The sequence below is a fragment of the Typopeltis vanoorti genome, chromosome 18, assembly GCF_054136105.1.
Source record: "Typopeltis vanoorti isolate ZY-2024b chromosome 18, IOZ_Tvanoo_1.0, whole genome shotgun sequence".
Classification (NCBI taxonomy): Eukaryota; Metazoa; Arthropoda; class Arachnida; order Uropygi; family Thelyphonidae; genus Typopeltis; species Typopeltis vanoorti.
In genome coordinates, this window is record NC_143566.1 from 109,069,680 (window position 1) to 109,093,805 (window position 24,126).

A 24,126-nucleotide genomic window follows, 5' to 3' on the forward strand; every position below is an offset into this window, starting at 1 on the left:
TGATATTTATTTTCTATGTTCTTGCCAAAGTCCTCCCATGACTTTTCTTTAGCTAGTTTTACACAGTGTTTAGCTTTCTTACATTTGTCTCTGTATTCTCTAAGAGCACAAGCTGACTTATTTGCCAGGAACTTTTGTTATGCTTTCTTCTTTTCCTTCACTGCCTCTATAACTTCCTGTGTCCACCATGGAGTTCTGATTTTTCTATCCTTGCAGACAACCTCACCACATGCCTCTCTGGCTGAATCAATCATGGTTTTCTTCAAGGCTTGCCATTGAATCTCCAAGGTTTGATTACTGTTCTCAAACTCTTTCATTCTTTCTTCAATAATCTTTGTGTATTTTAGTCTACAGTTCACATCTGAGAGCTGCTCAACTTTTATTCACTTTAAGACTTTCTTACATGTCATTCTTTTCAATATGAAATTCGATTTTATCCTGCTCAAGTGTAAATAGTAATCACTTCCAATTTCAAATCCTCTGTACACTCTGGTGTCCTGCAGAAGGGAGAAAACATCACTATCAACAATAACATAGTCAATGAGCCTTTTCTTATTCCTTGCTTCTTCTCTCCATGTGAATTTGTGCACATTTTTATGTTGGAACATGGTGTTAGTAATAACCAGTCCATGTCTTGAGCAGAAATCCAACAGGTATTTGCCATTATTGTTAGCTTTGCTCTTTTCTCCAAAATATTGTATGAAATTGTATGAAAAGGAAATGTTGTGTCAGTAGCTTTCTCTAGAGCCTCAAAAATTTCCTCCACTTCTACCTTAGTAGAACCTTCTGTGGGACCATAGGCACAAATAAGTCTCATTGTCCAATTCCCCATTCTAATATTTGCCCACATCACTCTACTTGAGACTGCCTGCCATTCAAGAAGATTAGCCTTGTGTTTAGTGTTGAATACTATGGCTACTACTTCTTTTCCTTGATTGTCATTGCCTGAATATAACATTTTGTATTTATTGCTCAGAATGATCTCACCAGTTTTTTGTCTTTTTTTGTTTCAGTCACCCCTATTATGTCGATCTGGTACTTATCTAATTCCTCAGCTAGCTCCATTTCTTTGCCATTCGGGCTTCTTATGTTGATAGTAACGATCTTTAACTCTGGTGATGTTGAGTTGGGGTGTGCTTTCAGATTTGTTCCAGTAGCTGAGGTTTCGCTGTTCGCCCTGGTTCCCTGGCGAAAACAACGGAGGCCTTGTTTAACTGGGCAACGCCCCAGCCGGCATGAAATTTTGTCATGTTGTATCATCATTTTATAATGTGGTTTAAGCCAATAAGGATTACAGTTTGGTCGGCTAAATTCCAAATTGCCAGCCCATCCTCGTTCATTCAGTATCCAGGTAGATACCCAACTGAGTGCACCACGAAAAGGTGAGAATTGGACATTAGGTCAGTAGCCCTGGTCGGTTCTCTGCATTCCTTTAAAGGCTATGTGGAGGTCTCCTCTCAGTTATACAGCTTTGACCCTTAAGCACCCCTGTAAATTTCTTGCTCCTTAAAATCTTTAAATCACCTATCAAATTCTTCTTTAATCTTTTCTAGTTTGTGACAATATTGAGAAAAGGTATTGATCTTATTATTCAACTGTTCACACAACGGAACATAATTTAGAATATTTTCTTTTAAATGATTTTGAACCAAAATAAATTTATATCATTTATATCAGTTTATACCAGTACATCATACATGTGTGTTATTAACTGATCTTTCCCCTGAAGTCTGAAATTTAAATTATTCAAATGTCCTGTAATGTCGACTAAGAATGCTAGATCTTGTACCCATGTCTGATCATTAAGAAATGCAACATCATGATTTTTCATTTCTAGGAACAATATGATGTCCTCTAAAAGTAATAAAAAGCTTTTTAGAACCTTATGACAAGATAACTAATGAATCTCTGTGTAATAAGGTAGCCCTTCAAATTCACATTCACTCTCCAATTCTTTAAGAAATTGTGCAAACTGGCGGTGATTGAGGCCTTGGATTGGATGAGGTTCGCAGTATTTGCCGAAGGCTTGAGTACATTGTTCATATCCAATACTTTGTAGCACAGGACCTGCTGATGAATAACGCAGTGGAAAGATTGCAGTTTTGGAGTGTATGGATGCATTTCCTTTAACTTTGCTGCAAGGCTTGATACAAAACCTTTATTTTTTCCTGTCATTGCTGGAGCACCATTAGTTATCACAACTACGAGCCTGTTCAGAGAAAGTTAGTATTTTTCCAAAATGCTCCACTCGGCATCAAAAATGTCTTTTCCTCTAGTGATTATATGGATGAGAATCATTTCCAAGAATTCTTCAGTAATATGCATATTGTCGTCGCAAGCCCTACGAAACATAGCAGCTTGAGCCTCATTGTGAATATCGAAACTTTTGTCAAGTGCAATTGAAAAGCACTGTACATTTGCGGATATTTTTTGCAACTGGTCACAGAAATTATCTACCATTTCGGTTATTCTTTCGATCACAGTATTTCTGGACAAAGAAATATCGTGAAATACTTGCACATTATTTTGGGACACACGTTTTCGGCTGCTGTTATCATACATTCCTTAACCAAGGAATCATCACTAAAAGGTTTGGAATGTTTCGCCAATAAATAGCTAATTTTATAACTGGATCTCACTGTTGATCCATTGTCTTTCATAATTTTTGAAAATATAGGTTGTTGACTTTGAAGTGAATTCTTCATACTTTTTAATTTTTCTTCTCTTAGTGAATATTGTTCACGTGATCATAGTGCCTTTTTATGTTATATTCTTTAGTGACACTAATTGTTTCAGAGCAGAAGTAATTCATTTCCCATTTATCTTAAAATTTTCTCCCTTCACCACAATTTTTCCTTTTTTTGTTGTCTTAGAAAGTGACTGCCTGGGTGAATAGTATATTATTAATAACAATTTTTATAAAATTGTTTGAATAAAAGCACACAAAACTGTAGACCAGTGCACAATACTATTTTAAATAAAAAATAATAAAAAAGGGATTTCTCTCAGCTATATTACGTTTGCTAGGTTGTCTTTGGATCGTGTTTGGTGCACTGACATGTTCTTCAGGGATCGCTGATTGACTGTAGCAGGCAATTATAAACACATAGCCCGAATTCTCATAAGCGGCTATGCTGCTCGTCACATGAACAGCTGCTAGCCAATAGAATCCAATTTTTTTAGCGCACTACCTGCAGCCTGCTATAAATTACCAATGAAAGTATAAATATAGTTTATGATTGATTAGGATTGGATCTAACATGGAAATTGCGATATAAATTTTTGTTATTGCAGTTATATTACAGGTCATTTCTTCCATATTGTAACTATAAATGTCATATGAAAATTAAAAAATCGAATGTTTAAATCGATACTGTATTTACTCGAATATAACTCGGACTTTTTTTTCTCAAAATTAAAGCTAAAAGATTGTAGATTTATGCAGGGATTTTCGGAAACTAAAGTTTTCAGGAAAAAACTGAAAATGGGGCTAACTTACCAAGAATTTCCTATTTTCTATCACTACTTCCAGCCTCGAGATGGGTTTCCTTGTGTGCATTGTCAAATTCATCTACCCAAAATAGTGTCACCTTCTTTCCCATTATTTCAAGTAAAAATTACAAGTAATTTACAAGACTACGAATGACTAATGAGAAGTGAGAGCAGAACATGGGTTAGACAGTAATGATAGGCCGGTAGAGATAGAGCAGCTGTGAAGACGTGCATATGATTGGTGCAGTATTTACAAAAAATCGCGTGACTAAAAGACAAAGTCAAGCTGACAATTTTTGAGTTGAAATGCTAATTCTCTTCAACTGAATCCTATAATATCTGAATCTGAAACTGCCATAACAACATTCACTATATATGTCTTAGTTTTAATATGTTTAAGAATTTTATTGCTGCTTTGCATTTCAGCTGGCAGGTGGACTCTCACATATCACACATAGATACTGTGTTTGCCCATGCAACATATGGTTTTGCTTGGGTCTAAACAGCATGGTTAATGTGAGAGGGACATGTGACTCATTAGGTAGTGCCATTTTTATCCCGGTTGTCTCTAATTGCACTGTTTGTTGAGAAATATATTGCACAGACAGCAAATGTCTGTACTTGTTTTTCTTCCATCTGCAGTATAGTGGCTGTTGGGGAGGGTATGTTGCTTACAGTAGTGGGTGAGTTATTGCCCTGATGTTAAAGTTTTTAAACTTGTTTTTTTTTTTCATGTGCGATGTATATGCAAAATTTTTAATTTCTTTTTTCGTAAAGTAAAATATAATCAGGTGCGAGTCACACATGAGGGCGAGTTATATTTGAGTAAATACAGTATTTCTGTTTTATTACCATCCTTTTTTTTTTTTTAATCTTTCCTTGAGGCATCGCAGGCCGCAAGAAATTGCTTTGCAGGCCACCAGTTTGACTCCCCTTGCTCTAAGGACATGTTAATTTTTTACAGTAACTATAGAATGAATGCTTCCACTAATTGGATGGTTATATTTTATCATTATTCCCAGAAAAGCCGATCTTTAACTTTTTATTTTCGTCTCTAATTTTTGCCTTGATGGTATTGGCAAATGCCCTCCTATTATTCCAGACTCTCAGCTTCTCATGCCTTCTTTCATTTTTTGCAGTTAAGAGACAAAAAAAGCTCATCCAATTTAGAATGGGTATTGTGCCATGGTAATATTGTAAAAAAGAAGTGTCATGAGCATAATTGCATTTCTCGTATTGTTTTTGTGTTCTTTAATTGGCTCCTGGTGTTTTTTAATACTCTCTGGTGCTACTGTCAAATTGATAAAACTCCTATCCTGCCTATCTCTAAGACGGGTGATAAATATTCATGATCAAGTTACCATACTGAATAATGATACTGTTACATCTTGAATGAAGCACTTTATTAAAGAAACGATTCATTCTGGATTTAACAAGTCATAAAATTCAGCTGAAAAAAAAAAAAAACTTGTACTCATGCAGAAGAAATAAAGTAATAACTGTAAATGGAAATAGAATTACCTTCTTTTAGTAGAATTGTAAGATCGTGTAAAGAACTTTGTGTATAAATTAGTATTATATGAATGCATCATGTATACAATGAATGGGTAAATTAGATGTAAACAATAGTCCAAAGGTCACGGGTGGCCCTGAGGCATTTTTAATCTCGGAAAGTGACACGCATGCGTTTCCCGGAAGACGCTGCGAGAAATCTCGCGATGTACCGAAATTCCCACGGAAAAGTAGAAGGGCAGTATTGCAGCTAGTAACCAGGGTGCTGAAAAAGGGGGGGGGGGTGAAGGGAGAATAAAAAGGGTTTGCACCCCTTTCTCAAGGCTTTTTTCGCCTGTTTTGCTGTATGATGATTTGATTTCTCTCGTGGACCGGTGGTTCCTGATGGTGTTTCTTGGCGATAGTACGATATCGGACGGTGCGCCTTTCCCCTCGATGTCGGAATTTCCGCCGGTACGAAAGCATGAGATGTCGGCATACACTGTCTTCGCTCCTTTGCTGAAAGTTCCGACAGAATAATATCGCAGACGTATACCAGAACCAGCAGTAGAAATGACGATGGTCCGAAACAGATCGAAAATAGACAAGGGAAAAATGCCAGGTGCAGAGCATAGCTTAATCTGATGACCATAGTGACCCACCACGTGAACGTAGGATTATGGAAGTATCGAAAGAGAATTCAAACAAACAAGGACAGTTCAGACGGACCTGGAGACCCTGCCCCAAGAAATGGTAAAGTACAGATTTTGTTGTATAATTACCCCGTCAAAAAAAGGGAAAGATCATTGTAGTGTATTAATCGAGTATGGGCAGTATTTGAGAACTTTAAGTGATTATTTAGCAGTGGCTGATGTCCATAAGACAAATTGTTAGGAATGATTATAGATGATTGTGACTAGTTTATTAGGCAAGACTAAAATAGTAGGTAGAAAATTTGGTAGAAGTGTATAATGTGTGTATTATGTATGTTAAGTCTCTAATTCAAAAGAAGGATTTATTGTTCATGTATTAGAGTATTAATCAGTTTGAAAAGGTTTGATTTAGCATGTCATTGAACTAATTGAAACTGAGATTGGTCTAAGTGTATATTATGTCTTTAGATTCCAATAAATATATTTTTTTTTTTTATACCTGAGATTTGCCTGTGATATGAACCAAAACTACCACTCATTAATCTGAACCATAGCAGGAGAGAATTGAAAGAAAGGTATATAACATGTTGTTATAGAGGTTACGACTGCAAACCAGAATTTACTTAGCCATAGTAGAGCATTTGATTTATGAGTATAAGCATTAAATTTATTCTCCTATGTGCACCAAAGGTCTGGAAAAGTCTCCCTGAATAAGAGTCCCCTCTATTCTAAGATATTGGCTGGCACAGTATTAAAAAATAAATTTGTCAATATCTGAAGAGGAGACGGCCCCAGACAGAAATTAGAGGATTCGTTTCTTATAGCAAGGAATAACCTTTAACAGTCGGGGTATGCACGTGAGTAAATTTAGGAATCGGCCAGAGATATAGAATTTGCTTTCCTTATAGAATGAACACGTAAGAAGTGATACAGATATTAGAGTCAAGAAAATTTTGTAAGTCGTGTTCTTTTTAACTTCCCTTATTCTATTAAAAAATAATAGAATAAGGGAAGTTAAAATTAAATAGGAAGAGCAACGACATACAATGGCACAGACGAAATATATAACGATGGTGCAGACAATGTGCATAACAATACATATAGGCACATGAATATATTTAATGATAACTATCTTGAAATATAACTATTTCTGTCTAAAAATAACAGACCATCCTCACTCAGTGAAATGAGGGTAATCCAAAAGGTGGAACATAAAACAGATCTAACACATTTTTATATTCATGGTGCATATTGAATGCTAATGATTACATCTGACACTTTTTCAATTAAGGTTAGGTGGTTGCACTAAGGCTGTGAAACTTTCTTTGAAATGAATTCTAATGGTTTAGGCATGTCTTTGACTAAAGGCTATGATTAGTATGAACTAATCATATCAACCAATGAGTGTCAACTAATGCCAAGATTAATATCATGTCTTCTTTTGAAATAGATTTCTTTTATTTTCATGCATGTGAAATTCATTTTTATATCTCTTACAAACAAACAATATAAATAAAATGTAAAGCAAAATGTTAAAATATTTAAAAACAATTTCTGATACAGGAAATTTCATGTAAAAGAGTTCAATTTAAGTTAAGTGGTTTCAAAGTTGCACTGCTGTTATATTTAATCCTTTATTGTTTCCAACAGTAAGGGATTAATGGCAAAGTTTGAGTAATTACAAAGTCAGGGACAGAAAAGCTGCTGATGTTTTTCATCCTTAAAATTCATAAGGTGGTTCATGTATGCAATTCCCATCAGCTAGTGTGGAAGTCAATCCTTTAACCCAAGTGTGAACAAACAAAAGCGAAGTATCTTCACGCCTAGGCTACATAGATATTTGGAAGTTTATAAGAGGCTGTTGGCTTCATATCAAATTACCTTAGTATCCCATAATGCATATCACATTCCTTACGGATGTGTATATTGCCATGCAGCATGGAAAGACTCACTACCCAGACTGGTTTGACTTTTATTGAGGTCTCAACAGTGGGAGCTAGACCAGTGATGGTGCTGCAAGCCTGATGACTTATCAAACTCGTCAGTTATATTTTTTGTCTGGAAACATGGTCTCCATACTGGAAATTAAATGAAAATTGTTATATTTAAAAGTACAGGGTCGCCCATAAGTCATGGAACATGCTGTAGAAAGTGCCTATCATCATGAATTAATTGCCTTCTATTATTGGCTTCACAAAGATGTGTCCTTTCTGCAGAATGGACACATCTTTGTGAAGAAAGGACACATCACAAATACGTAGGCTGTTCAATAAGTAATAAGACTATATTTATACAGAAAACAGATTACCTTTAATCGTCATCATTTACATGGTCTTTTTCGAAGTAACCACCGTGAGACGCGATGCATCTGTGCCAATGTTGCGTCCACTTCTTAAACACATGTGAAAGTCCGTTTTTTGAGAGTTCTTTCAAAACCGCCTCCGCAGCTTTTACACAAGCTTTGTTGCTTTCGAAATGGCGGCCTCTTAGTGGTTTCTTGAGCTGAGTAAACAGCCAAAACACAGTGCGAGATCAGGACTGTAGGAGGGTGTGGTAGGATATCTGTGTTGTTCTTCTGCAAAACGTCCACTACACAACCAGCAGTATGTGGCTTGCATTATCGTGGTGCAATAAGAAGCCATTCTTCAGCAATGGACGCTTCCTTTTGATGTACTTGATGATAATCGCTGCTGCTGTGTTGATCATTGTCTCTATGATGGACGTTGAAGGTCTTCCCTCACTTTCAAGATCTTCCACATTTTGCCTTCCTTCCTTAAAAGTTTTATACCAGCGAAAAACACTTGCCCTCAACGTTGTTTCATCGTGGAAAGCTTCACGTATCATGTTAAAAGTGTCCGATGCCGATTTTTGCAAATGCACACAAAATTTAATCGCATAACGCTGTTCCAAGGACGCTTCCATTTCGAAGACTGGTAGCGGCGAAACAAGCTTGCGTTTAGTCACGTGACACTCTGGCACATCAGCCCGTATATGCCATTTATCAACCTCTTTTGTTAATACAGATAGCAACATTTCTTTATTCCACAGAAATTAACATTGTAATAAGTGGTTTCGCCACAGTAAAATTAGTCTTATTACTTATTGAACAGCCTACGTATATATAGCCTGTATATATTTTATTTCCTGATATACCTAGTAATATGTATTTGCAAAACTAGCAAACACTCACAATGAATATTAATATTTATTTTATCATGAAACAGATATATTCAAAAAGTTGCTTATAAGGCTCTCCAACTCAGTTGATTTCCTTGGCTGGAGATCAGGACTCAAATTGCATCTAGGATGCAAAGAACTATTATTAGAGTTTTCTGTTTAAGGCAAGTTATCTGGTCTTGTATGAAGGTTGCAAGTTCCCCTTTGCCCACATAATGGGTTTTTCAGTTCCCCCCCCCCAAAAAAAAAAAAAATCAACCAGAAAATCACATGTGATTGACAGCATAATAGTATGCATAGATAACTTAAAAAGAAGCAAAGTTACTTGGTCTTGACAGGCCATTGAGCCTAACTTGCAAGGAGAGAAATGGAAAGTTGCTTTATATAATTGTATATGCCATACATGGTCACTCTTAATTTTGATGAACCAATAATGATTTATACCTGTGGATGGAAAATATTTTTAGCCAAATATCTTTCCTTCAAACTCAGTAGGGAATTCCTCTGGAATTTGCATTCAATTTTGTTTTCCATTTTGCATAAAGATGCTATGAGAACTTCAATCATCCAGAGGGGTATATAAAATATCATCTACTTAAGTTGCCTTTTCACATTATATGTTCTGATTATTAGTTTTGCTCTTTCTCTAATTCACAGAACATTTTTATATTTCTGATATTCAATTCTTCCAACATAGATCTCCAACAGGAACTAGCTTTTACTGTTTCATTATGTTAGCCCCCTCTCTGATGACTGGAAAAATTCCTTTACTTTTCCTTAGTAGAATCTCCTGTGGGATCACATGCAAGAAGCAAGTCTGATTCTTTATGGTCTCATGTAAATTCCAAGTCCTTAGAGAATATGTCATTATCATCATATTCTCTCTGTGGGTTTGAATTCTGCTTTGGGCACGTATGTTAGTAACTGCCTTGCTAATTTGAGACCTAAAGCGACTTGAAACAGTTTCATGTGTTTGATCTTTAAAGCAGTGGTTCTGGAGTACATAAGAAATAATTATAAAAAAAGAAAAAAGATATAGGGGAAAAATCATGAGCCTTTCCTGATACAAATGTACTACAGGTTTACAAGAAAAAACTTTCTTTAGGTGGAAAATATATTTGAAAAAAAATTGGTCTGCTGTATCTGTTGGCTTATTCTTCCTTTTGGGATGAAAAACATGACTTTCCAGAAGGTGGAGGAAACACCTTGTAACCTCCATATGATCAATACATCACCTTCAAATGAGAAAACAACCTTTTGGAAAGGATTGTTTTCTCATTCTAGTTGGATTTAAATTCCATCTCATCCTAGATGAAATTTAAACCCAGGTCTATCCAGTCAAAAGGCATTGTTGTTACTAATTGAGCTGTGAACTCTCTGAGGTAATAGTAATAATAAACAGTAATGTGATTAGTTTAGCAAAATATCTTGGAGTACTTTGCTTTAATACAGCATTCAAGCCGCATTGAAACTTGTAAAATTTTAAGCAGACTCTGTTGCTGTTTTAAAAAAAACTGTCATAGTAAGAAATTTTAATGGCATTGTCTTTCTTGTAGCCCATTAAACAATTGGTCCTAAGAGTCTGAAAAGTTTTTTTTTTCAGACTCTTAGGACTAATTTTTGTGGTTATTTTGAATTATCTATCCAAGAATGTACATAACTTCATGATTATCTCCATTTTCTTATAAATTAATTTTCTTTTCAATATATCAGACTTAAATATACTTTGTGAATTTTTTATTTAAATCTAGCAATTTGAGATTTAGCCGACCAAATTGTATTCTTATTGGCTTAAACCAATATACAAAATGATGGTACAACATGAGAAAATTTCATGCTGGCTGGGGCGTCGCCTGGTTAAACAAGGCACCCGCTGTTTTCGCCAGGGCTAACAGCGAAAACTCAGTTACTGGAACAAATCTGAAAGCACACCCCAACTCAACATCACCAGAGTTAAAGATTGGTACTATCAACATAACAAGCCTAAATGGCAAAGAAATGGAGCTAGCTGAGGAATTAGATAAGTACCAGATCGACATAATAGGGATGACTGAAACAAAAAAGACAAAAACTGGTGAGATCTTTCTGAGCAATAAATACAAAATGTTATATTCAGCCAATGACAATCAAGGAAAAGAAGGAGTAGCAATAGTATTCAACACAAAATACGAGGCTAATCTTCTTGAATGGCAGGCAGTCTCAAGCAGAGTGATGTGGGCAAATATCAGAATGGGGAATTGGACAATGAAACTTATTTGTGCCTATGGTCCCACAGAAGGTTCTACTAAGGTAGAAGTGGGGGAATTTTTGGATTCTTTAGAAAAAGCAACTGACACAATGAAAAAGGAAAATTTGGTCCTTGTTGGGGATCTAAATAGCAGAGTAGGAAATGATTGTCAGACATACAAAAATATTATGGGAAAATTTGGAGAAAAGAGCAAAGCTAATAATAATGGCAAATAACTGTTAGATTTCTGCTCACAACATGATTATTACTAACATCATGTTCCAACATAAAAATGTGCACAAATTCACATGGAGAGAAGAAGCAAGGAATAAGAATAGTCTCATTGACTATGTTATTGTTGATAATGATGTTTGGTGCAGGACACCAGAGTGTACAGAGGATTTGAAATTGGAAGCGATCCCTATTTTGTCTTGAGCATGATAAAATTGAATTTCATATTGAAAAGAATAACATGTAAGAAGGTTTTAAAGCGAATAAAAGTTGAGCAGCTCTCAGATGTGAACTGTAGACTAAAATACACAAAGATTATTGAAGGAAAAATGAAAGAGTTTGAGAACAGGAACCAAACCTTAGAGATTCAGTGGCAAGCCTTGAAGAAAATCCTGATTGATTCAGCCAGAGAGGCATGTGGTGAGGTTGTCTGCAAGGATAGAAAAATCAGAACTCCATGGTGGACACAGGAAGTTAAAAAGGCAGTGAAGGAAAAGAATAAAGCATATCAAAAGTTCTTGGCAAATAAGTCAGCTTGTGCTCTTTGAGAATACAGAGACAAATATAAGAAAGCTAAACACTGTGTAAAACTAGCTAAAGAAAAGTCATGGGAGGACTTTGGCAACAACATAGAAAATAAATATCAAGAAGGTGGCAAGATATTCTGGAGGTTGTTGAAGAAGCTTAGAAATGGAGGAAAGAATGCTGTAAAAGGAGTTAGAGATGATAAAGGTGACATGAAAACAGGAGAAAAAGTATGGAGTAATTACTTCGAAAAATTGCTAAATGAAACAAGCAGTGATGACAGCACAGTGGTAAAAAACACTCAACAGGCATACAGTCAGGAATACATATCCATACTTGAAGTAGAAAAAGCCATCAAAGGCTTGAAATGTGGAAAGGCAGCAGGAGTAGATGATATTCGACCAGAAATTCCGAAGTATGGTGGTATAAAAGTCTTACAGTGGCTGCACTGCATAGTTCAGAAAGCCTGGACAGAGGGACGAATTCCCAATGATTGGAGTAGAGCTCTGATATTACCCATATATAAAAAGGGAAATAAAACTGAATGTGAGAATTACAGAGGTATTTCCCTACTGAGTGTTCCTGGCAAGATCTATGCAAGTGTACTTGAAAAACGGTTGAGAAGAATTGTGGAAGAAAAGCTTGGTGAAGAACAAGCTGGATTCAGGTCAAATAGAGGCTGTCAGGATTAGATCTTCACTTTATGACAAATAGTGGAGAAATCATGGGAATATAACAAAGATCTGTATTTAAGTTTTGTCGATTTGGAAAAGGCATATGATAAGGTGCCAAGAGAGAAGCTATTCAATTCGCTACGGTTATATGGTATCAATGGGACATTATATCAAGCAATACCTAGTCTCTATTTGAGTTGTAAGTCAGCAGATAGAATTGAAGGAAATACAGGAAGATGGTTTAATGTTAAATCTGGTGTGAGACAAGGATGTACATTATCCCCTTTGTTATTCATTATCGATATTGAATCACATTATGAAGGAAAGTGGTATTAAACATGATATCAAAATTGGAGATGTTAATATCAGCTCTTTGCTTTATGCAGACGATGTTATACTTATCAATAAATCCGCTACAAGAGTCTGCAAGATTCACTGACTAAATTGAATAACTGTTGTAATAGATATGGTATGAAGGTCAGCAATAAAAAGACAAAGACAATGAAAATAGGCAGAATCATTGAAAATGTCAACTGCATTGTGAACGGACAACCTGTGGAAGAATTAAAAGATTTCAGCTACTTAGGCACGATTTTTAGTGAAGATGGTAAATTAAATATAGAAATAGACAACAGAATCAACAAAGCTGGTATGGTAGGAAGTCAGTTGAATAAATTCATATGGAATAAGAGAGAAATTAGTCAGAACACTTAATTAGCTTTATACAATACAGTTCAAACCAGTTTTAACTTATAGATCTGAGAGCTGGGTCAGAAGTAAAACACTTGACCAAAGACTAGAGACTGCAGATATGAGAGTCCTGAGAAAGATTAGAGGCGTGAACAGATGGCATCAATGGCAATATCATATTAAAAATGAGGATATTAGGAAAGAACTTGACATTGTCAGCGTCCAGGAATGCATCAGCAGAGCTCATCTCAGGTAGTATGGTAACTGAAACAGAATGGAAGAGGAAAGATTAGCAAAACAAGTGTTCTCTACCAAGTTGGCAGGAAAATGACCCAGAGGAAGACCAAGATATAGGTGGATTGATACAGCACAAAGTGCCTTAGACGATAGAAATATAAGATCTGATAATGTTGGATTCTTGACAAGTAACAGACTGATTTGGAGGAAAATTGTAGATAGGAAGTTAGTAGTGATGTAAATTTTTCATGTAGTATTATCATATCCTGTACACCCCTTGAGGGTTCATGTCAGGAATTTGATGATGAATATGAGTAAAGAGTATGAGCATGAATATTAAGTTTCACTATGGCTTTTTTATTCTTGGACTCTACAAAAAAAAAACTTAGGTATGTCACAAGGAGATTTTATGTGATAGTATGTATTAAATTTTTTCATAAGTATGCTGAGATTTTTACCTTTTTTATTTTCTTTTCCAATGTCAAAACAACAGGGTTTTTTTATATTTGGTTGAGATTTATTTTTGATACCATAGCAGATAGATGGGCATCACATTATAGAAGCAGCACGAAAATTTAAGCTGCTGATATTTAAGAAATGTCACCTACAAGTTAGACATTTATCAGTACTTCTGGTGTGAACTAAGCAACTGCTACAGATATGCACAGTAAAAGTCCATTTATCCAACATCCTACAAAATAGAAAACTCAGGCATATATATATATATATATATATTATTTAATATATAGAGTTTTTAAATGTAATTAATTGTCTTATGTTATAATGCTATTCTTGCAGGTGTCATTAGGGGAGTGTAATGAGTTGGTCGATTCAAATTATGATGCAGCTAACTTACCATCAGGCAAGCATAGTGTTAAAGGATTAGGACGTGTGGCACCAGATCCCAAACTTAGTAAAATGTTGTAAGTATTAGCTCCATAACTACATATGATCAAAATTATGATAATTCACAATTATTTTCATTACATTAGCAGTTATGTTTTTTAGCTTTCCTACTTATTTCTAGCAACCAGTGACTTTAACAAGTTCAGGTTGAGGATCATAGCTCGCTCACCGTGAACCTAACCATCTGTTGAAGTGAGCAAATTTACCGGCAATTTCATTCCTGTGTGTCGTCGGACTTTTCGTAATGGTTTCTTCTGTTGTAACTAGTCTCGCATTGAGGAGACCGGGATAGATGAAAAGGAATGTTTTTTTCAGAATATATTAAAAAATAATAATTAAAGAGACTTATATATTTGATATCAGTACTCTTGATTTACTAAAAGATGTAAAGAATATCAAATATAAGGAAGAGAAAGAATAGGTGTGAATAAAAATACTTTCGGTACTGTAAAATGGAGTATGAATAACTCGCATCTGTGATATTATATGTGTGTTGTGTTATAAGTATCCAGGGGTGGAGTGAAGAATATGCGATCCTATAAACTCTAGACTTTCATATTTGCATTCATGATGGACATAATTTTTTTTTAAAAAAAACTTGGAATAGATCGGAAGGGATTTTTTTGCGAAATATACAGCCGTACTGCAGATGCAAGAAAAGCAATAATTTTATTGTATCACTGAATAAGGTACAGAGAAATTTGCCGAACTTGGGCATCCTCAAATGTTCATAAGCGTGGGGGATCTGCATTCATTAAATGAACTGAGGTTGCAGTTTATTAGCCTGTGTGGTGTTTGTAAGTATGAATTGTTCATATCTTGAAAGTTTGTAAGTAGAGGCAAACCTCTACTTTATTCTCTCTGTGTAAATTTGTGTGCCTTAATGTTGGAACATAGTGTTAGTAATAACTAGTCCATGTCCTGAATAAAAATTCAGCAGGTACTTCTTATTATTAAAAATTCCCAACACAGAGTAGGAAATGAATACCAGACACATAAAAATGTGCTGGGAAAATTTATGTACTGAGGGCATGCACCAAGAACTTTAGCCCAACACATCTCAACTTTCATAAGAACTGAGGCACATAAAGAGTATGTTAAATTCCTTTATCATTTACTATATCCTGTTTTTGTCATTCAGAGAAAGTTTTATAGACTTCAGTTTTAACGTGCAACATTAAGAGAGAAAAAAAAAGCACTTGAAAAACTCAAATTTGTTCTACGTGTGTAACTAACTATTAATATTTGATTCCCTCCAAAGGAGTTATCTGTCAGGGCTCCAATATTGTCAGAACTTATATTTCAGTCTTCTACCTTCATCAATTCACCTATGTCCTGGTCGTACTCTTGGTCTTTCTCCTGCCATTCTGTCAAAAAAAAAAAAACTTGTTTTGCTGATCTTTCCTCTTCTGTTCTGTTTGTGATCCTACCATCTGAGATTAGCTCTGTAACACATACTTGAATGTTATCAATGTCAAGTTCCTTTCAGATATCTCCATTTTTAATATGATTCTGCCATTGATGCTATCTTTTCATCATCAATGGTTCTAACAGGCCTAAGTACCCACAACCTTTTGTAACTGTAATTTGAGGATAACGTAGTTAGCACTATACCTATATGCATTCTTTCATCTGTAAACTGTGTTTGTTCTACTTGCTGGTTTACAGGACAAAAAACTTGAGTTTCTGGGAGGAAAAACCCTGCCACCTCCATATGAGACTGGCTACTTCACCTTCGGTTGAAAAGCCTCAATAAAGGTTCTTTGTGTCCTAGATGGGATTTGAACCCAGGTTTATACAACCAAAGAGCTTTGTCTGTACCAACTGAGCTACAGACGCTCTCTGTGCCATCTGTTCCCTGTCCTAATTTTTCTCGGAACTCTCATATCTGTGGTGGTCTACAGTCTTTCATCAAATGTTTTAGTTTTAATCTACCACTCAGTTAAGTTAAAATTGATTGGCACTGTCTTGTATACAGCTATCTTAAGTTTTGACTGATTTCTGTCCTATTCCATACACATTTATTAACTTGCCACAATACCAATTTATTTATTCTGTTATCTGTTTCAATATTTAATTTTTCACCTTCACTATGCTAAGCAACCGCCTGTTCCAAGTGTGTATGGACAAGAACAAAAGTAAACAAAGAACACTGAATAATGAATTAACACAAGGGTCAGTTCTGGTTCCACTCCTTTTTAACTTATACATCACAGATTTTTGCCTAATACAGCCTCCAAGAAGTTTTGCTATGCTAATGACATTGCTCTAGCCACTAGACACACCAATTTTACTACAATGGAAGATACACTCACAAATGCCCTTGCAGTCCTAGATGAATACTTCAGCAAATGGATATTACATCTAAATCCTAGCAAAGCAGAAGTTTTATGCTTCCACCTGAACAATAACCAGGCTAACAAAGAACTCTGGTCTACTTCAACCACTACAACAGATTCCCAAAATATCTAGGCATCACTTTGGATAGAACGCGATATTTTAAACCACATCTCGTTAACATAGCATCCAAGTTAAAAACACAGAACAATATACTGCAAAAACTACGTGGAACAACTTGGAGTCCCTCAGCAACAACGCTCCACTGCACTGCTTTGGTCTCATTTATTCTGCAGCTGAATACTGCTCACCTGTATGGCTGAATAGCATCCATGTGTATTTGGTTGATGTTCAGCTTTACACCACTATGCACCTTATTTCTGTAACAGTGAAATCAACTCCAACCTATTGGCTCCCAGTGCTAAGCGACATCCCACCTCCACACATCCGCAGATCCAACTTTCTTCTACATGAATACAGCAAAATCATGGAAATCCAAAATCTTCCGATCCACGAAGACATTCCACCCCTAAAAATAAACAGGCTAAAGTCAAGGCACCTTCCAATCTTAACAGCAAAAAAATCTTGCAGAGACAAGTTTCAACATGAAGGAGAAGTGGAAAGAGTCCTGATGTAACACTTCAACAGGGGACTTCCGTGGACTAGTGGACCCAACACAGATGCCTTCGGGTTTTGATCTACCTCTAAAAACTTAGTACCAATCATGGCAGATGTGCAGACCACCTTTACAAATGGGGCATGATTGCCTCACCCAAGTGCAACTGGGATCACTCCACCAGACAATTAATCATATTACAGCAGAATGTGCCCAACATGCATACAGTGGAAACCTGCCGGACTTCATTCATGCTATGCCAAGTGCAGTTGACTGGATAATCAACCTAGACATATAGGTGTAGCCTATTCTTGAGTGGCTATTTTTTTACTATTATGTCTTATTATTGTACATATGTCTATTATTCTGTTCATATATATTAAGGATTAATGTGATGTAACTTTTCATGTGTGAGCCATATGCTAAGGTTGTAAATAAGTAAATAATGCCTAAATAGTAGAAATGCTTTACTTGCTCTAAAGATTTTCATTAAGGATGGAGCTGCTATTTTCAATGTTCCTGGCTAATTTCATAGTATTTGTCTTTATACTAACTGATTTTCATACCAGATGTGTTAAATCCCATCACTCCTATACTGTATGGGATACATAAAGCTGATAAGAAGCTTTCCACCTGCCTCTAGGTATTTATCAACACGCCTTAAGACTCACATCAGACACTCAAATACATTTTTGAAGAACTAAGATATCTGCAAGCTTCTATACAAAATGAGTCACTCCTAAGTTACTGCTAAGTCACTCCTTCAGAAATTTTAGCCACTCTGGACATATCATTATTCACTAATATTCTAGTTGATATTCTCACTGACCTCTTTCCACCAGACATTACATATTTCTACCATCATTGTCTGCAATTTTCCTTCTTTACCTGGAAAGGAAAGTTTTACCTACAAAAGTATGGTTCAGTAATGGATTCCCTGCTATTGTTTCTTATTGCCAATTTATTTATGGAGAAATTTGAAAATGCAATCTTGGAACACCAGCAACCTTAAACTATAAGGTTTAAGGTTGCTGGTGTTCATAGGTTAAACCCTATGGTGAAATGTGGACAATGTTTTAATTGACTGGAAACACACTTTTAAGGATTTAGGAAGATCTTGTATGCTTCCTGAATAGTTGCTATCCCAAGATTAAGTTTATGTTGGAGATTGAGAAGGATAACAAACTACCATTTTTGAATGTCCTCATTTTTAAAAAAAAATAAAGTGGAGGCATAGGTGTTATTATTGATAATAACACAAGTAGTCAACTTGGTAAAACAATCTGCTTATTTGAATCTATGTGAAGCATTAACATTTATAATAGCCCACTCGAGACAAGATTGTACAGATTGAATTTGTATATAAAATAAAGCTAAATGATTGTGAAGGTCCATCGCAAATTACCAAAAAATTGTTATATTTTGGATAATCATAAATAAGAAGGGTCATTTCAAAAGTTCTTAAACCAAACATTTAAAGGCCTTCAGCATAATCATTTTACCCTATTGGTCCTACCCATTATTTGGGTACATCTTATATTCCTGTTAGCAAACCTTGTTGATATGGTTGATAAGTCAGATTACTTCACCAGACTCATTAACAGTAGTGAATTAATTGCCATAGAGTGGCTGTTTCAACTTTGTAAACAGACTTCAATCTGTTTCCTATCTTTATTATAATACTTCCTCCAGAACATTGTGGGAAGCATGCACCCATATTTTTCCATAAGATCAAGCACTTCTTGTGGAGCATATGGCCTAGTGCTGTCATGCAAAATGAAAGCTCTGACTTCAATATCAGACCTGAATCAGATTCTTCTTCCAAGTCTTATTTCACAGAACAAGCCCACCAGAAACAGTATGAGCACATTATGTTTTTACTCGAGAGTCTGGCTTACAACTTACATGAAAGCAGAAACTGTTATGCCATCCCACTGGCCCCACATGCATGGTACAGAACTTTTGAAATGATCATTGTAACAAGATGAAAATAAATTATCCTAATTTCAAATTTGGATAGTATGCATTCAGATTGCTCATTTTGATCTGATCTAATTAAGATTAATTATTTGCAGGCCAGGTGATGTTCATGTTCCTTTTGGAAAGCCTCTAGACACCGATGTCAGAAATCCAATGGGATATACACTCAACTATAATGAATATATTGTTTATGATACTCGACAAATTAAGATGCGATACCTTATTCGCTTACAATTTAAATTCAAGTAAAATATACTATTATAACAGAGTATCTGATTTCTATAGTATTTTCATCTTTCTGAATTCACATTAAGAACCAAAAGGGTGTTTGTTTTGCTATAAGGTGTATAAAGTTTTTACACGTTTTAAAAATACAGATCACATCCTGATACTACTATTTTTTTTTTAAAGGTTGTGCAGAAATAAAATAAAAAAAAAAACACTAAAGCAGCTTTGTTTTCATGGTGTATGTATGTTTATAAAGCAAAATAGCTATGGTGCTCAGATTGCTGTTCAATTTCTTTTGTTTTAAGTGGTGTTTTTATTGAATTCTGTATATTATTTTACTTGAATAAAAAAAATTATTTGTAGGAATTTTTTTTTTTTTCAACCTACCAACACCTGAAATATAGATGACACTCTTTCATGAGATATTATTTGTGACTTATTGTGGATACCAGAACAGTATAATACGTTGAATGTTGCTGTTTATATTATAACTTTGTGAGAGACCCCCCCCCCCCCTTTTCCTCCTCTCCAATAATAATAATGGAAAATATCAAGGCTGTTAATTGGTAAAACTAATTTTTTAATGGCATAGCACATAGGATAGTGATGTATGGTGATGGGAAGATCCATTAATAACCACGTTCCAGTTTTGCAAAATTTTCAACATTTGCATTTATATATGTACAGTCATCTCTCGACTTACGTTGGGGTTCTGTTCCATCAAGAAGGACGTAAGTCGATACATTAACAGAGTTATAGGGGTTAGGGACTTAACAGTAATAAGTATACTGTCATTTTAATTTTTAAACCTTATTATAAAACTGTACTGTGTGTTACTTCCACTATAATACAGAAGAATAATCACCCAAATCGTCCCCCACAATCACATCTTCGTTACCTTCCCTATGTGAAGGACCAGACTGCAGCTCTTCTGCTGTAACCTTTGTTTTTTTTTGATGAAAATGTCTGATATGACCTTACTTATTCCTCTTCTTCTTTTCATCATAAATTTGTTTATAGCAAGCAAATGCATTATGTACTTCTCTTTCTACTGATAAGTAGCATTCACCATTATTGCTCAATGTCTTAAGCCATTTTAAGAACATCGCAACTGCAGAGAACATTTTTGCAAAACCCTTCACTGTGAATTGTTTAACTACCTCTGTTTGTTTCTCTTTGCCCTCTTCCTTTTCTCATTCTTCCTCTTCTGCAACACGTTCTTCCTCCAGTTCGACCAATTCTTCGTTGGTCAGCTGTTCAGGGATACTTCCTATGAGTTGAATTATGTCGTCATTATTCACTTCGAGATTCAGGTTGTTTGCTAGGCCCACTATTTCTTACTTAATTTACAAAGGTCTTCATTTTTTTCAAAACTTCCAAAATTGTGCACAAACCTTTTTAATGTCTTTTTGCATATGCCACTCATACATTGAGAGATCACTTCATCCCAAACTACAGTAATATTTTTAATAGCATGATAAATAATGAATGCTTTCCAGAATTGCATGAGAGTCTGGTCATTTCCTTCATTAGCAGAAATGGCTTGTGATAAAGTTCTCCATAGATAATAAACCTTAAACACTACTAGAACTCTCTGAACTATCGGTTGGATCAATGAAGTAGTGTTTGGAGGGAGAAGCATGAAATTGAAGATCACCAATATAAGACATGACCTGGAACATTATCTAGAATTAATAAAATATTAAATTCTACATTTTCTTTCATACAATATCTTTCCATTTCACTCGCATAACAGTTGATTAAGGCATCCGCAAACAATTTTTAAGTCATCCACGATTTCTTATATCTCCGCTAAGGCAATTTCTTCTTATATCTCCGCTAAGGCAATCTTTTTTTACAATTTTCATTTTTGAAAATAGTTATTCATACAGATAAGTACTACCAACATTATTGGCAGTGAAATCTGGGCAATAAACAAAGAATAAAAAAACAAGTGAAATGAGATTTATGAGAAGAACTGCAAAATACACATTATTAGATCAAAAAAGGAATGAAGGCATTTTAAAAGAACTAAAAACAAAATCAATAGAAGAAAAACTAAACAATTATAAACAAAAATGGATTGAACATGTAAACCAAATGGCCAACACCCGACAGCCTAGACAAATGCTAAAATATAAGCCAATTGGAAAGAGAAGGCAGGATAGACCTTAAAAAAGGATATTAGATGGATAATGAGACTGGAACAGACCAATATGGTCTTATACCCGTAATTAGTGTTATGATGATGATAAGTACTACCAAATAAACTCATTATTTGTCTGGAATGGGTAGCCAACAATGGAAATTTATCAGTTGGAAAGTAAATCTTATAAAAGTCAAACATTTTGAAACTTATTTCTTAGTTTAGTGTTTGCTTTGCAAATCAATATGAAATTCTTTGGGAACCTTTTCAATGCCTATATTAAAGGATGATGAGAAAATATCAAAATTAGTTTCATTTTTGCATAAGCTTTTGAACAGTGAACTGAATTCTTGTAGTCTGTATTTCCTCTGCATGTTTTTTCATTTCAGATGGATTTTTTCTCAAAATTGAAAAATGAGCCATATTATTAGATTCCAATTGTCAATTCCAAATTTTTAGTTTATTTTCAAAGGCTTTTATTTTATCAAATAAAAGCCTTTGAAAATAAACTCTTTCATTTCATTAACAAGTTTGTTCTGTCCTTACATTTAATTCATTCAAATGTTGAGTAATGTCAATGCAAAATTGCATATCCAATTCTTGTCATTAAATTCTGGAAATGGGTTATGTTTCATCTCCAAGAATAACTGAATTTTGCTCTTCAAATCATATGCACACTTACGGATTGTGCCACGACTTAATCATCGAACCTCTGTGTTAAAAAGAATATTGCCATATTTGCTTTCCATATCTCTCAAAAATTCCTGATGATTCGGTCCTCAAAATCTAATAAAATTTACAATTTTAATGATCGGTGGAACAACATTGGACATTTTCAAAATTTTTACACTCAAATTTTTAGAATTTCTCTCTGCATTTTGGTGCAAAATGTAGTGAGAAATAATTATTTTGCAGTCTGTCAATCTTTTTATGTCTGGATAATAATCCTGACAGACCAACATTCATACTAGACATGGCTTGAGCTCCATCTGTTGTTATCCTAATAGAAAAGATCATTGGTATATTTAATTGATTAAGAAGTTTTCAATTCCCTGTATATATCCTTTACAGTAGTAGTATCTTTCAATGGAACTAAAGCTGCAAATTCTTCAGTGATGTTAAAACTAGAATTTGTTCCTCTCAAAAAGACAGGCAAGTTGTGCTGTATCACTAATATCACAACTTTCATCCAAAGCCCAATGAAATCTGTTTTAACTTAAAAATATGTACCTGCAAAATTTCATCAATTCTTCTTGTGATTGTAAACAAGCTGATTTTTGAAATTATATTTTCATCAGGGAAAGCGACATCTGCTACCACTAGTAAGCATTCTTTTACTATTTCTCCATCAGAGAATGATTTCATTCATTTTTGTCAAAATTTCACTAACAGTGTAGCTTGCATGAATTGCTGTTAATGAAGTAGCTCTAAATACATTTTGCAGTTGATTCACTTTGTTTTTGCAGAACTGTCCTTGCAAAGTGTCAGATTTTGAAGAATCTTTAGTTTTATAACGTCCTTTGATGTTATATTCCTTGAGAACAGATATCTTTTCACAACATATCAAGCATTGTACTTTATGCAAGTAAAAAAAAAAGTTGCATATCAGTCTTTCGTTCATCTGATGATTTTCATTCTCAACTTTGCATTTTCTAGATTTTGAACTCATTGATTTAACACAGGGTTCTCTTCGTAAAGACCCAATTTTTTAAAATAAAAAATTATATTACTGTTATAAATTTATAATTTGCTTAGGTTTTGAAAGAACTTGTATCAGTAAGTTCATTCAAGAATAATGCAACTACTTTCATATATCGTATAAAGTATACGACTGCTCATGCGGTACTGAAAATGTGAATGGCATAATCTTGGAAACTATGTGAGCAAATGTTTTTCACATGACCTCTTAATGCATGCTTTACATTGATACCACATTGTGCCTTTTGCTAAAATTTTTACACTGCAGCTAAATGAAGTGCAATGTTTCGGTGGCCCGCAGGTTAGTAGTTGGAGTGCTGCCTGTGGGCTGCTCATCATTGCATTATGGGATACTAAGGCAAGTAATGTGAAGTCATTAGCCTCTATGTTTCGGTGGCCCGCAGGTTAGTAGTTGGAGTGCTGCCTGTGGGCTGCTCATCGTTGCATTATGGGATACTAAGGCAAGTAATGTGAAGTCATTAGCCTCTATATACTAGATGCCCTGTCCTGAAAATTCTTCAGGTGTTTACACTTGGATAAAGGATTAAACCAAGAATATAATTTCTTGGCATCTTTAATCCTTTAAACCAAAAATCTATATTTTTGGTTTAAAGGATTAAACCAAAAATATAATTTCTTGGCATCTTTAAACTTGTCACCGACCTCTATGGAGAGGTCGGTGACAAGTTTTCTTTTCTTCAATTCCTTCCTTTTTAAATTATGGTCCAGTTAAATGACTGCAATCAGAAAATGGCTATACCAGCTCTCAAATACTAATTCTTGTAGAAAGTTTTTTTTTTTTTTTACTCTGTTATAAA

The 24,126-nt window shown here is 34.9% G+C and overlaps 1 protein-coding gene across 1 annotated transcript in view; it reads left to right on the forward strand.

The window, feature by feature from the left end:
- The window catches only part of LOC150097052 (poly [ADP-ribose] polymerase 2-like), a 184,641-nt gene extending 164,815 nt beyond the window's left edge, over nucleotides 1–19,826 (forward strand). The window contains exons 12-13 of the mRNA XM_090407855.1: nucleotides 14,196–14,320; nucleotides 19,332–19,826. Of these exons, the coding sequence (XP_090263981.1) occupies nucleotides 14,196–14,320; nucleotides 19,332–19,485 (279 nt within the window). The 3' untranslated portion in view covers nucleotides 19,486–19,826. The remainder of the gene's footprint in view (nucleotides 1–14,195; nucleotides 14,321–19,331) is intronic.
- The last annotated feature ends 4,300 nt before the right edge of the window (nucleotides 19,827–24,126 follow it).